This window comes from Magallana gigas, chromosome 1 (genome assembly GCF_963853765.1).
Source record: "Magallana gigas chromosome 1, xbMagGiga1.1, whole genome shotgun sequence".
In the NCBI taxonomy this organism is placed as follows: Eukaryota; Metazoa; Mollusca; class Bivalvia; order Ostreida; family Ostreidae; genus Magallana; species Magallana gigas.
The window spans coordinates 349,314-364,322 of NC_088853.1; the positions used below are offsets into that span (position 1 = coordinate 349,314).

Sequence of the window (15,009 nt, forward strand, 5' to 3'; positions counted from 1 at the left end):
CCGGGGTTTAGACTCAGGAAGTCTTTTCGTAGTTTGAAATAAGCTTTCAGTCCCTTTTTGTGTAATTCCACCTTAGCCAGTGAGAAAGTCCCTGAAGCTGCGAAATGAATGCCTAAGTATTTGTAATTTGGTACACATTCAATATTGAAATTTTTGTAACTAAATTTATGGTTTATTGTTCTCCCAGCTTTATTAAATATAATAATTTTTGTTTTATTGGAATTAACTTGCATACCCCAGTCATCACAATATTTCTCTAAAGCATTTAATTTTTGCTGAAGTCCTTCTGGTGATGATGAAAAGATTACTATGTCATCAGCATACATTAAACAGTCTATGTTTTTTGAGTATAATGATATAGAGTCAATACAGCCCTGTAAATATGATGGCAGGTCATTTATAAACATTTTAAATAATGTGGGGCTCAAATTGTCTCCTTGACGCACCCCTAATTTGATAGGAAATGAGGAGGTAAGAAAATTATCATATTTAACACATGCTTCACTTTTTATATACATATTATTAATGATACAATAAAATTTTGTTCCCACATTATGTTGTACATGTATTTCTTTTATGAGAAACCCTAACGATTTTTTTTTATCGAAAAAGGTACTCCCCATCAGCATCCGGTGCTCACATCTGTGAGTAAACATGTGGAAATTTTTTTTAAAAATTAACTAAGCAGTGTCGCTTAAAACACAGGTTTATAATAACATCTACAATGTATTGTCTACTCTATTTCTTTAAAAAAAATCGATTAAAGTTAATTTTATGCAAGTTATGCAATTTTTCTGGAATGCTAGCTATACCGTACCTTCATACCCACATGAAACACAAAAGAAAGCCCTTTTTTGTTTTGTTTCCAAGAATTTTTTTTTTACCAAAAATTCGTTTTTATAATAGCTTGTCGTAATAAGTCTGAATTATTTTGGTTTCTTAGTGTTTCTTTCTATTAAGCATAGCATAGACGCACGTTCTCATTGCTGGAGACTTGGATTTTTTTTAAAGGCTGGAAATTATGCAAATCTTTCTTATCTAAACCAAAACGCTCAATAATGCAGTGCACTCTGATATTAAGATACATTTGAAATTGATATTGATGAGATAAATGTTCATTAAATTTACGCACGGAAAACGTTCAAAAGGCCTTGTTTATTGACAAATAATGTATTTTGCACGTATTGATTTTCATCAATTGGAACCCCCCCTTTTCAAAATTGCTGGATCCGCCTCTGACATGTATAATTAAAAAAAATGTCAACATTGAGGAAATAGGCACATAGCATCGTTTTTGAAAGTGGGAGGGGGCCAAACTTATCCAAAAAATCTTGACAAGCAAAAAAAAAAACAAAACAAAAAAAATTAAAGGTTACTTTCCAAAACCCTGAAAATCCTAATCCGTGGTTGGGGTGGGGGGGGGGTGGGGGGTGGGGGTACCATAAAAGTGGGGGGGGGGACTCGATTTTAATTCAATTTTTTGTAGGTAAATTTAAGAAAAAAAAATGTTGTGCAAAAAAGTGGGAGGGGGGATGCTACGTACCTGGGAAAGATGTTTCTACATTTCTACATATTTAGCAGAAACGTTGGCGAGAACAACTCAAGTGTATCTACTGGTCAGTTTCATTATATGTGCTTTCTTTTATTAATTCGTGTCAAATTTCATTCTGCGTTTGTGAAATAACAAGTTTTAGTCTTTTGGACGGCAATCCTACTACCTCTAGCATTCCTGCCCAGTCACGGTGAAGACACCGGAAATCGTGTTTATTTCAGCAGCAAAATCATCGCACTTGTTGAACTGAAGACAAGCACATAACAACATGGCATGGACATTCGGTACACGCACTTTTTACACAAAATAAAATAATCAATGAAATCAGCTAGACTATAAACGGAAAAAACTGGATGACATTTTAATTTACAAATATTAAGTACAACCCAAACTGCCATTATAGACACAATCTATATAAGAAACGTCATCATTCATTAAACATATTTTATGGACAATCACCATGCAAGACTGGGCGACGAATATTCATAAACAAATTGTTTTGTTTAAATTCCTCGACCGTTTTCCTATGTTACAAAGGATACACACAAATATAGATCATTGATAGAATGGTAAACAAGTTAAGGTGTTTTAATTAACTAATTTAATTAATTTAATGGATTAATAATAATAATTCTATATCATGAAACAACAGTTGTAAGTTTTGTATAATTTTTCTATTTAATGGTAAAGACCTAGTAAGTTGTCAGAACTTGTGTCCAAACCATTTGTATATGTATTTTATATATATGTATACAATAAAATATGTTCAAATCAATGGATTAATGTATTTGAACATATATGGTACTGAAAATGAGGGGGGGGGGTCCTTGAAACAAATAATCGACATCATTCTATTTTGAAAACAAAATCTGAAGGATTACAAAATAAAATGAATTGGCCTACTGTGTGTTTTGTGTCAAGAACAAATGAATGCACGGAAATGACGGAGCTAGATTTTTTTCAGGAAGGTGGGGAGGTATTTTGTTTGGCGGTTTTTGGTAGCTTTGCTATACTAATTTAATAAGTTATTTTTTTTTTAATTTTAGAACGTTGCGTCTGAAACACCATACCCATGTAACTGATGTAGAGTACCGTCCCTTGATGCACCTGATGTAGAGTACCGTCCCTTGGTGTATCTGATGTAGAGTACCGTCCCTTGGTGTATCTGATGTAGAGTACCGTCCCTTGGTGTATCTGGTGTAGAGTACCGTCCCTTCGTGTACATGTATCTGGTGTAGAGTATCATCATGTCTTTGTATATACTTGTTGTAAATTGCATTTTTATTGAACTGTTACTTTTATGCAAAGGATATTTTATTCTATTCTACTACAGTTATTGCTGAGATCAAAGAGATGCCGCTGACATTATTCTCCAATATACCACGAACGTCATCAGTAAATTATCAGATCAGAAACACCTAATTTTCTCGCACTGATCATGAAAGTACATTAACTTCAAACCGCAAAAAGTTTTAAAACCATGTCAATTTCACGTGTTATAGTTCCAGTCAAAACGATGTGTATCAATGCGAGATCAATGCGGCTGTTCTTAGGACCTCCCCAGCACATTTTCACTGCGTGTTTTTACATAAAATATATAACGTGTAGTAGTAATATTCGTATTAAATTGCCCTTAAAATATTAGGAATATTACTCAAAGATTTTATGAATTAAGTGAAGAGTAATAAAAATCAAAAGAAAAATTTTGTCGTCTGCATGTGATTCCTTTGATCTGTTCAATATACATAACAAAACCGTTGGGGTTACACGGAACAGCCGTCAAATGACCTAGATCGTCTCTATATAGGAGAAACGATCTGTAGAAATACTGGGCTGTTAGTAGAATAAAAATAAAGTTCTTGTTTTCGTGAATGTTGCAGGATAACCTCCTCGGTCTCGAAATGTTGTTTGAAATATAAAAGCCTCGGCTAACGCCTCGGCTTTTATATTTCTAAACAACATCTATCGACCACGGAGGTTATTCTGCAACATTCACGATAATTCGTACTTTATTTCTTAAATCAATTGACGTGAATTGTGATCAAAACAAACTGTTTATTTACTGAATTTATTAATCTTTCTATTGTGTGTAGAATGCAATTATTAGTGGCATCCTGTAAATACTGGCACGCAGTGAATGCGTATAAAACGTGAAGATCTGCTCAGCGAGACTGTTTGTCTTGCAAGACAACATTTCACTGACGTATTCAGAAGTATGCTAGTGACCTACATGTAAATTATGTATCCTGGAGTACCGCCCCTTGTTTTATCTGATATAGAGTACCGTCCCTTGGTGTATCTGATATAGAGTACCGTCCCTTGGTGTATCTGATATAGAGTACCGTCCCTTGGTTTATCTGATATAGAGTACCGTCCCTTGGTGTATCTGATATAGAGTACCGTCCCTTGGTTTATCTGATGTAGAGTACCGTCCCTTGGTTTATCTGATGAAGAGTACCGTCCCTTGGTGTATCTGATGTAGAGTACCGTCCCTTGGTGTACCTGATGTAGAGTACCGTCCCTTGGTGTATCTGATGTAGAGTACCGTCCCTTGGTGTATCTGATATAGAGTACCGTCCCTTGGTGTATCTGATGTAGAGTACCGTCCCTTGGTTTATCTGATGTAGAGTACCGTCCCTTGGTGTATCTGATGTAGAGTACCGTTCCTTGGTGTATCTGATGTAGAGTACCGTCCCTTGGTGTATCTGATGTAGAGTACCGTCCATTGGTGTATCTGATGTAGCATACCGTCCCTTGGTGTATCTGATATAGAGTACCGTCCCTTGGTGTATCTGATGTGGAGTACCGTCCCTTGGTGTATCTGATGTAGAGTACTGTCCCTTGGTGTATCTGATGTGGAGTACCGTCCCTTGGTTTATCTGATGTAGAGTACCGCCCCTTGGAGTATCTGGTGTAGAGTACCGTCCCTTGGTGTATCTGATGTAGAGTACCGTCCCTTGGTTTATCTGATGTAGAGTACCGCCCCTTGGAGTATCTGGTGTAGAGTACCGTACCTTGATGTATCTGATGTAGAATACCGTACCTTGGTGTATCTGATGTAGAGTACCGTGCCTTGGTTTATCTGATGTAGAGTACGGTCCCTTGGTGTATCTGATGTAGAGTACCGTCCCTTGGTGTATCTGATGTAGAGTACCGTCCCTTAGTGTATCTGATGTAGAGTACGGTCCCTTGGTGTATCTGATGTAGAGTACCGTCCCTTGGTGTATCTGATGTAGAGTACCGTCCCTTGGTGTATCTGGTGTAGAGTACCGTCCCTTGGTGTATCTGATGTAGAGTACCGTCCCTTGGTTTATCTGATGTAGAGTACCGCCCCTTGGAGTATCTGGTGTAGAGTACCGTCCCTTGGTGTATCTGATGTAGAGTACCGTCACTTGGTTTATCTGATGTAGAGTACCGCCCCTTGGAGTATCTGGTGTAGAGTACCGTACCTTGATGTATCTGATGTAGAGTACCGTCCCTTGATGTATCTGATGTAGAGTACCGTCCTTTGGAGTATCTGGTGTAGAGTATCATTATTTCTTTGTATTTACTTGTTGTAAATTGCATTTTTATTGAACTGTTACTTTTATGCAAAGACTATTTTATTCTAATCAATCAAACGTTGAGAAAATGATATATCCCTTGAAGTAAATGGTGATCATAACAAACTGTTTAGTTACTGAATTTATTAATCTTTCTATTGTGTGTAGAATGTTATAGTGGCACCCCGTAAATACTGGCACGCAGTGACTGCCCGGGCACCTGCTACTGCCTCGGTGTGTACAATGTGCGGGTCTACAGCTCAGGTACCGTCCATCCGATCGTCACCTGTCGCCTTGTCGGTTTGGTCAAGGAATTATCAAGCCAGGAGATAAAACGGAAGTCATTCTGTTTAATCAGCGCATGCATCGTATTTCCACTCACGATAGTATATTATATCGATTGTTCTTTCTTCGGGTGCAACTTTCTTACTTCTTGTTAGAACATTTCTAGGCCTAGTTATTAAGCAAATAATTTTCTTTTGGAAAATTTATTTAAAAAAAAAGATATATAATTTTATTCAACGTGACAATGACTGGAATTATTGCGTATATTTTCTTTACTACCTTTACAACAGGTAAGAACACTATAACTTTCTTTTTTGATAAATCGTCCACTGTTAGTTCAATGTTATCAATATATATCTTGCATGATGTATTTGTATTTGTTATACTTTCATGTTAAATACTGAAATCTGATTGGCTAAGACGCAGTTAATAATATTTACTATTACCCTCAGCGTTAGCAACGCACTTGGCAACGGGTAACATTAAAAAATGTTACATGCGCGAAAATTATGCGCGTACGGTTCGCTGTAGAATTCACGTTATTCCTATATAAAAGCAGTAAAAATTTCTTAAAAATTTTAAAAAAGACATTCAGTATAACAAAATAAATAGTGCCTGTTTGGGAGGATAACAGTTGAAATTGACACCCCTCAAAAACCATTGTCAACCTCCGCTTCGCGTCGGTTGACAATGGTTTTCTCGGGGTGTCAATTTCAACTGTTACCCTCCCAAACAGGCACTATTTATATAATAACATTTTCTGATCCAATAAAGAAAAAATAGCGGTATATAAAGCTTAACATCCAATGTCATTAGAATAACAAAAAAATTGATTGAGGCAAAAAAGATAAAAAGAAAAAAGTGCATACAGTTATGTTGTGTTGTTGATTTGATAAACCACCGTCATATGAAAATTAAAGCTAAGTTACCAGTATTTGAACCTGATGTTTTCGATGTTGAGTTTTCTTTTGTTTTTATGAAATAAAAAAAAATTAATATTAATATTTTAGACGATTTAAAAAAAAATAGAAAAAAAAACCCAGATACAAACAACTAAAATTACTTTAATTTAAGACTTTACATTTTGAATTTAACATTGTATTGGCGAACTTTATATCTCTGATTTTATATGTTTAAGAAATGCATGAAATAACGGCATCGTTAGGACAAGTTTATCAAACACTATAGTTACATTGTAGTCCTACACTCCACACTCAGTGAACCCGATAAAGAACTCATCAGAAGCCGCCATCATAACAACAAACACAAACGATTTAACTTACCCCGGGGGTCTCCCTCTATGATGGGAGGGGGTGGTCCCTTCCACGGAGGGGGGCCAAACAGCAGCCCAATGGGAGGAGTCTTATCCCACGGGCCGATGTCAGCCCCATCAATGAGTCCAGGGGGCGGGATGCGAGGTCCGCGCCCAGGGGGCGGGGCGATGGGCGGGGCGATAGGAGGACACGCCCCTTCCTCCGTGTTTAACCCCTCCCGCTGTCTGAGACGTGTACGGTGTCCCCAATGGTGTCTAATAGTTGATGAGTTTGGCTGTCAATCTTGTCCATGTGGTCCAGGTAAATTATATCAATACCTTTAAGAATCATTTTAGTTCGTTTTTGTCATAATTATTGATCGAAGAGTATGATGAGTATGATCAATAAATGATTGATACCTACTAGAAGTATATGATTTGGGGGGATTTATGGCGGTGCAATTGATACTTAATTAGGCGGCGGAATGATGGCGATGTCAGGCGGTTCTTTTATGTCCGGCATGCCTTCCATGGGCGGAGCCGCTTTCTCTCACGTCAATCAAGGACCAGGAACTAAGACAGACTGTCTAGGGGTGGAGCTATGCAAATCAACCTGTGAAGGGAGGTACAGGATTGGTCCTTTAGGATCAGACGGATGTCCGTCCTGTGACTGCAGCCCGGTATCAGGTAAACCAGTACATGTTCCTTACTGGTTTGTTGTAGGGATTCTGTTCGGCATGTTGTCAACAAATCAAACGTCATCTTTGCTGTAAATAAATCCTTGTATTTTTTTATAAGCTCAAACAATACGTCAAGACTTTCAGAGCAGTTGTATACCAGCATCTCTTCCTTTTTGTTCCATGTCTAGCTAGGTTTGTAATGCTGATTTTTTTTCTTTGAATTTTATTTATATTATAAACGATATTAATTTGTGAATGATAATTTAGTGGGCGGATCTTCCATTGGCGGTGGAGGAGGTGGATTTATGGGTGGATCAAACTCCGTCAATGGCGGATTCACCCCGTTCACCACCTCTGGTGGCGGCTCCAACATCTCAGGGGGCGGAGTCGGGGGCGGCACCATGCCAGGGGGAGGTGGAACTGTATCGGGTGGCCGACCGTCAACACAAGTTACCACGGCAACATCTTCCCACAACACATACCTTGTGTCCCCGCCCAAGGAGTGCCGAGTAGAACAGACGTGTCGGGAGACGTGCGGAACTGACTACCAGATAGGGGAGGCAGGGCGTGACGGGTGTGGCACGTGTATCTGTGTCAAACCGGCAGTCACCTACAGTAAGTCACGTGGTATCAAATTAGATATAGATCCATAGACGGTCTGTCGACTCCAATCCTCTCCTCTCCATGTAGCTACATATCTGCAACAAGTGTCAATTATATCTTATAATTCACGACTTTCATAAAAGGGCTTCTGTAGCAAATCAGTTGTGCCTTAAATCAGTCTTACACTGTCATGACTACTAACTATTATGTTTTATATCAACAAACATTGTTATGACACCAGCAGGTGACTTTTAACTGTCATGACTACTAACTATTATGTTTTATATCAACAAAAATTTTATAAAAAATAATCATATTTTTCTTTGTAGCTCAAGTTGTTCAGCCACAAGGTAATGTAGCTTCTTTGCATCAGTACTAACAGGTGACTTTAAATCTTAAAACAGTCAAACGCACGTTGACAACATAAAATGAGATCAATCTTAACAAAACGCTAGTTTTTTTTTCGCTAGAGAGGGCACTTTAAATATGTCTTATATCAACATTTTTTTATAAAAAATAATCAGATGTTTCTTTGTAGCTCAAGTTGTTCAGCCACAAGGTAAGGTAGCTTCTTTGCACCAGTATTCAAAGTATTAAAATAGTACTGTATGATTTTATAACAGATGTTCATTGTTTCTTCATACTAGTAGTTCGAAAATTATATCAGAACGAGATCTGTCTGAGCCTAGCATTTGACCTTTGTAGTTCAGCAGATAGTGACCTTGACCTGTCCTAGTTTGGTGTGTAGCTATGGATGTAGTGTTGGCTACAAGTGTGGGACAGACGGATGTCCCACGTGTGACTGTGCCATACCCTCAGGTAAATGACAACTCTCTTACTAAAACTTGGCAAAAGTTAACCGTGCTGACATTGGATTACACACTGACTGCTGTCTGACGTGTCGGTTGACAATGGTTTTAGAGGGGTGTCAATTTCACCAGTTACCCTCCCAAACAGGCACTATCTACTAGAATATATTATAAGGTCGCCGTTTTCATTAACATCAGTCGTTTCTTGTTATAAATTCTGAAATGAGTCTACACATGTATAGAAAAATTAGAAAATGATACAATTTTCATTTATTTTTGGAATGAAGGATTATACCATTTTACAATTATTTCATTATTTAATGTTGTATTTATCTCAATACATATATTCTTGGATTGGACAGGGTACTCCACACACGAGGTTGTCATTCAACACAAGGTTGACTGTGTGACGTCATTCAGCTGTCCTACTTCCTGTGAGGTCGGGTACAAGTGCGGTGTGGACGGTTGTCCCACCTGTGAATGTCTAGTTGGATACGTACAGCCCCAGACCACGTGTAAGTCACATGGGCAAGTGCGTGAACGTTTAGTGCAATGTAGAGAAGAAAAAGCGTCAGGTTAAATTCGTTTCGCAAACCGATCCATTATACATGGAAAGTACCCACCGTCAAAAACAATTGACAATAAATGATACTTATTTGTTGTTCTAGCTGAATGCATTGATTGCGAGTACATTGACTTCCTCACACCTACACCCGAACCAGTGACGTACGTACAAACAGCACCAAAACAAACAGAAACTGTTTACGTCACAGGAGGGAGCAAGTGCCATGATTGTGACGTCACACCTCAGATGGTGTCATATGTCAAGCCTAGACCACAAACTCAAACTGTTTACGTCAAAAACCCGAACGAGTGTTACAATTGTGAGCCCCCTGTGGAACCCCAGTTGGTGTCCTATGTCAGACCCCGGCCCCAGACCGAGGCTGTATACGTCACAGGTAGATCTGACTTTTGCTTTAATTCTTAATTAGGACTTAATAAAAACTAGTCCTCCTATGTATTTTCAATACGTTTACTTTTTTGTACTTTTGTATGCGTGTTATAACACGATGAACCTAAGCTGTGCAACATCGGTTATTTTCGTCATGTTCTTGACGTCACATCAAATTACCTTATAAGGTAAATCCAAAAATATGTAACGTTAGCTATTATCATTTAATTAAATTACTGACATATTTGGTATTGTACGTAACGTCAAGTGAATTAGTACGTTGGTGCATTGTGACGTGTCTTGTGACGTGCAAACCAGGTTATACAAATTTAACTAAATTTTTCAATCCAATCAAATGCCGCGTTACAACCAGAATTAAATTATTTAAGAAATGAACTCAATGTCTACCCAAGTTATACTCGTATAACCTGTATTGGGGCAATTTACGCTTTATAATCCGCGAAGCGGATTATAAAAAAGCTTCGCGGATTATAAAAAAGCGTAAATTGCTCCAACCCAGGTTATACGAGTATGACTCGGGTAGACATTGAGTTCATTCCTTATAATTTAATTTTCTGGAATTTGCTGTACAAATTGAGTCCGTTTTACTTTTAAAAATGATATAAATCTGTTCAAAATTCAAACGTAACGTCAAGTGAATTAGTACGTTGGTGCATTGTGACGTGTCTTGTGACGTGCAAACCAGGTTATACAAATTTAACTAAATTTTTCTATCCATTCAAATGCCGCGTTACAACCAGAATTAAATTATTTAAGAAATGAACTCAATGTCTACCCAAGTTATACTCGTATAACCTGGGTTGGGGCAATTTACGCTTTATGATCCGCGAAGCGGATTATAAAAAAGCGTAAATTGCTCCAACCCAGGTTATACGAGTATAACTTGGGTAGATATTGAGTTCATTCCTTATAATTTAATTTTCTGGAATTTGCTGTACAAATTGAGTCCGTTTTACTTTAAAAAATGATATAAATCTGTTCAAAATTCAAATGTAACGTCAAGTGAATTAGTACGTTGGTGCATTGTGACGTGTCTTGTGACGTGCAAACCAGGTTATACAAATTTAACTAAATTTTTCTATCCATTCAAATGCCGCGTTACAACCAGAATTAAATTATTATCATTTAATTAAATTACTGACATATTTGGTATTGTTAATAACTGTTCATTTTGTATTTTTTTTTCTTTTTTCTTACAGTTAAGAAAACGATAGTTATTGTAATACTAATAGACATTTTTATTTTATAATCAATATTTGCCAGGGTCCACAGACTGCAATGGCTGCGAGAAACCTCACACCTACTACGTACAGAAACCCTCCACACAGACAGTGTATGTACAAAAACCGGAGAATGAACACACCGGAATCCCGGTATATGTAGACCGGCCACGCCCACAAACCGTATTGGTCACACAAACCTCGGGCTGTCACAACAGTAACACGTGCGGCTCCAAGGTCCCGGATACAGAACACACGGGGATCCCTATCTACGTGGACAGACCGCCTCCGCAGAAACAAACGGTAGTCGTCACTCAGACTCAGACCAACACCAAGTGTCACAACAGCAACACGTGTGGCTCAAGTCAATACGTCACAGGTAATGACGTCATAGAAAAGGGATTCTTAACATTTGATGCACTGATAAGTAAGGGTCTATTAATAATTTATCTCATACAATTTCAAAAAGACGTTTATCTGTGGTGGAAAATGTATCATCGTTTTACGATTCCTAAGGTTCCGGTGGTGTAATCCTGGGTGTATTGACGGGCGGATCAAGTTACTCTATAGGATCAACGGGCGGTGGTGGATCCTATTATAACATTGGGTCTACTGTCGGGGGCGGATCTGGTACCTCTTTGACACACGGGGGCGGGGGAACTCCCTATGGTATCAGTGGTGGATCGGCAGTCTACAGCAACGGGCGCGTGCTTACTGACACAGGAAGTGGTGAGTCTTGCCATTGAGTAGAGTCATTTCTGTACGTTTGCAAATAACATGACTTTTTTTACAAACGACCTTCATTTCTGTGTCACTTTTATGGTCTAACCTCTGTCTTTTTTTCTCTACATGTGCTACAGTTTACCGACCCTTTTTTAAAAATACTGTTCTTTTGTCCACTTCTACTTATATTATTATCATAGCCTACACTGCTTTTTTGTCTACTATATCCTTTCTCTATATTACAGCCTATTGTCCCCCGATGAGACATGACTGTCACCCTTCCTGTATCAAGTATGACGACCCTCACTGTAGACGCTGTCTGTGTTGACAGGTAAATATACATACTGTATCAATGTTTACATCTATACTGTATCAATAATTACATCCATACTGTATCAATGTTAACATCCATACTGTATCAATGTTATCATCTACATACTGTATCAATGTTTACATCTTTACACTCTATCAATGTTTATATCTATACTGTATCAATAATTACATATATACTTTATCAATGTTTACATCTATAATGCATCAATGTTTACATTTATTCTGTATCAATAATTACATCCACACTGTATCAATGTTTACATCTATACTGTATCAATAATTACATATATACTTTATCAATGTTTACATCTATAATGCATCAATGTTTACATTTATTCTGTATCAATGTTTAGAACATACTGTTTATATCTATACTGAATCAATGTTTACTTCTACAGTAAAACAAGCTTATAACGAAGTCCCAGGGATGGGCAATATTACTTTGTATAAGCGTAATTCGTTATATCCGTCAAGGTTACAACATGAAATAGAGACTTGGGGAATGAAATTCACTTCTCTGTAAGCGTCAATTCATTATAAGCATGTTCGCTATAATCGTGTTTTGCTGTATACTGTTTCAATGTTTACATCATCCATACTGTATCAATGTTTACATCTATACTGTATCAATGTTTATATCCATACTGTATCAATGTTTATAAATTTACACTTTACCAATGTTAACATCTATACTGTATCAATATTTACAGATATACTGAATTAATGTTTACATCCATACTGTACCAATGTTTACATCTTCATGTATATTGTATCAATATTTACATCTATACTGTCTCAATGTTTACATCTACATGTATACTGTATCAATGCTTACACCTATACTGTATCAATGTTTAGAACAAACTGTATCAGTGTTTACATCAATACTTTACTTGGAGTCCAAGTTTTAATTATGTGCTTATTTTTTTCTTTCAGAAAGAAGTTTATCACAGGAAGGCAGCGTTACTATAATAAGGGATTATTAAATAAATGTCCGATACCTCAAGTTAAATCTTTAATTAGTTTTCATTCATAATTATACCAATAACTGTAAGGCAAATCATCTCTTTCGAAGACAAAACATATATGAGTCCCAAAAAGATTACTTCATATATCAAAATGTAATTGATATCAACATCAATTACTCTCAAAATTAAAATTCAATATCTTAGTTCAAATACATTAAGATATTTCAACACGAAATACTTTGTTTATTTTTTCAGCAATTGCATATCAATTAATCTAAGATCATTTTTAATGGTGCTAGGGCCCAGAATAGAGATTATATTTTGGATGAATCAGGCTAATCTCAACTCAATATCAACAAACTAGTAAACTGATTAAGGGTCAATCCTGATCTCAACTTAAAATCAACAATCTAGTAAACTGATTAAGGGTCGATCCTGATCTCAACTCAAAATCAACAATCTAGTAAACTGATTAAGGGTCGATCCTGATCTCAACTCAAAATCAACAATCTAGTAAACTGATTAAGGGTCGATGCTGATCTCAACTCAAAATCAACAATCTAGTAAACTGATTAAGGGTCAATCCTGATCTCAACTCAAAATCAACAATCTAGTAAACTGATTAAGGGTCAATCCTGATCTCAACTCAAAATCAACAATCTAGTAAACTGATTGTGACAATATGTTCATATCGAACACACCCGATTTTATTTTTCCCATAATTCTTTGCAACGTGCTTGGCCGACGCTAACAATAGGCGCTAAGATATACCCGGCCGAGCTGTCCAGCAATAAAGACGTGCTTAGTGTATGAAGGGGGTATCGTGTTAGAAGCCTGTGTGGCATGTTTTAGTTTCACAAGTTCAGCATTTGACGCGGACACGGATAGCTGACCGTGGTAAGTATTTATTTAGTTTGGTGTAGTTTATTTGTAAATTTTTGCCTTTTTATTAGTATTACGCAGTCGTCCTATAAAGTCACCATGACCATTGTTCACTGTAGAGTTACCTGTGTGTTCACTGATGTGTGACTTTAGCGAGAGTGTTTAAATGGAATTCGTCTTTTTCTATAGTACAGTTTTTGCTATTGCTGTATAAAGAAACGGTAATTTAAAGGGCTATTTTCTATGCGTTATTTTATTTTACAATTTATGGTCACTTTTTCCACTTAACTACTTGGGCGGAAGTGCGTCACCGGAAGTCTCAGACGCCATATTGTTTACTGTAAACAAATAACTTAGTTACCATATACTTACAATATTTTGAGATGTTGCCTTTAATATAATACTATTTATACATTATCATAGTTTGATACTATCAGTGAGATACTTATATGATGTATTATACAATATTTTTTTTATTATGGTGTTATGGTGTCACTTGTACACTTATTGTAGTGTCATATTGTTGATGTTGAGAAGATGATGATGTTATGATGTCGATGACTACGATGATGATGATGGTCATGTCGATGAAGATGGTGTAGATGATGTCGTTCATGGTGAAGTCGATGACGATGCGATGTTCATGTTGATGACGACGATGATGTTATGGTGATGACGACGATGATGATGGTCATGTCGGTGATGATTATGAAGTAGATGATTATGGTGTTGTAGGCGATGATGTTGACGATAGTGTCGATGATTATGATGGCGATGGTGATGATGATGATTGTGGTGACGAAACTACTCTAGTTGTGGTTGTCCGTAGTTGGTCCAGGACTACAGCCCCGGAGATTCGGACACTCTTCTAATTTATTTTTGGTCATTTGTATAAACATGATATTTTTTCTTGTTGAGTGAAAGTTGTGTGAGTGTTTGTGTGGTTTAGTGTTTATATTTCTATCTTTTCTTTCTTTCTCTTATTTTTTTTGTTATTAAATTTTGTTAAATTTAAGATGTCTTGTTGTTGTTTGGAGTAGCCTCCGCTCATCCCGTTACACTGATTAAGGGTCAATCCTGATCTCAACTCAAAATCAACAACCTAGTAAACTGATTAAGGGTCAATCCTGATCTCAACTCAAAATCAACAATCTAGTAAACTGATTAAGGGTCAATCCTGATCTCAA

General features: G+C 37.0%; 1 protein-coding gene and 1 long non-coding RNA gene across 3 annotated transcripts in view; both read left to right on the forward strand.

The window, feature by feature from the left end:
• Positions 1 to 5,518: 5,518 nt before the first annotated feature.
• The window catches only part of LOC117687408 (uncharacterized), a 102,041-nt gene continuing 92,550 nt past the window's right edge, over positions 5,519 to 15,009 (forward strand). Inside the window, exons 1-13 of one of the 2 annotated variants that reach the window (XM_066076025.1) lie at positions 5,519 to 5,669; positions 6,579 to 6,953; positions 7,109 to 7,318; positions 7,579 to 7,926; positions 8,244 to 8,264; positions 8,453 to 8,473; positions 8,620 to 8,733; positions 9,086 to 9,238; positions 9,392 to 9,682; positions 10,960 to 11,295; positions 11,433 to 11,645; positions 11,885 to 11,970; positions 12,909 to 13,059. In XM_066076025.1, the coding sequence (XP_065932097.1) occupies positions 5,624 to 5,669; positions 6,579 to 6,953; positions 7,109 to 7,318; positions 7,579 to 7,926; positions 8,244 to 8,264; positions 8,453 to 8,473; positions 8,620 to 8,733; positions 9,086 to 9,238; positions 9,392 to 9,682; positions 10,960 to 11,295; positions 11,433 to 11,645; positions 11,885 to 11,967 (2,211 nt within the window). In that variant the 5' untranslated portion in view covers positions 5,519 to 5,623 and the 3' untranslated portion in view covers positions 11,968 to 11,970; positions 12,909 to 13,059. Of the gene's footprint in view, positions 5,670 to 6,578; positions 6,954 to 7,108; positions 7,319 to 7,578; positions 7,927 to 8,243; positions 8,265 to 8,452; positions 8,474 to 8,619; positions 8,734 to 9,085; positions 9,239 to 9,391; positions 9,683 to 10,959; positions 11,296 to 11,432; positions 11,646 to 11,884; positions 11,971 to 12,908; positions 13,060 to 15,009 lie in introns of those variants that run through there. The other variant, XM_066076019.1, reaches the window with a different exon arrangement.
• Positions 13,631 to 14,837, forward strand: LOC136273094 (uncharacterized). Its single transcript, XR_010711271.1, has 2 exons — positions 13,631 to 13,837; positions 14,336 to 14,837. It is a non-coding gene; the product is annotated as an uncharacterized lncRNA (long non-coding RNA).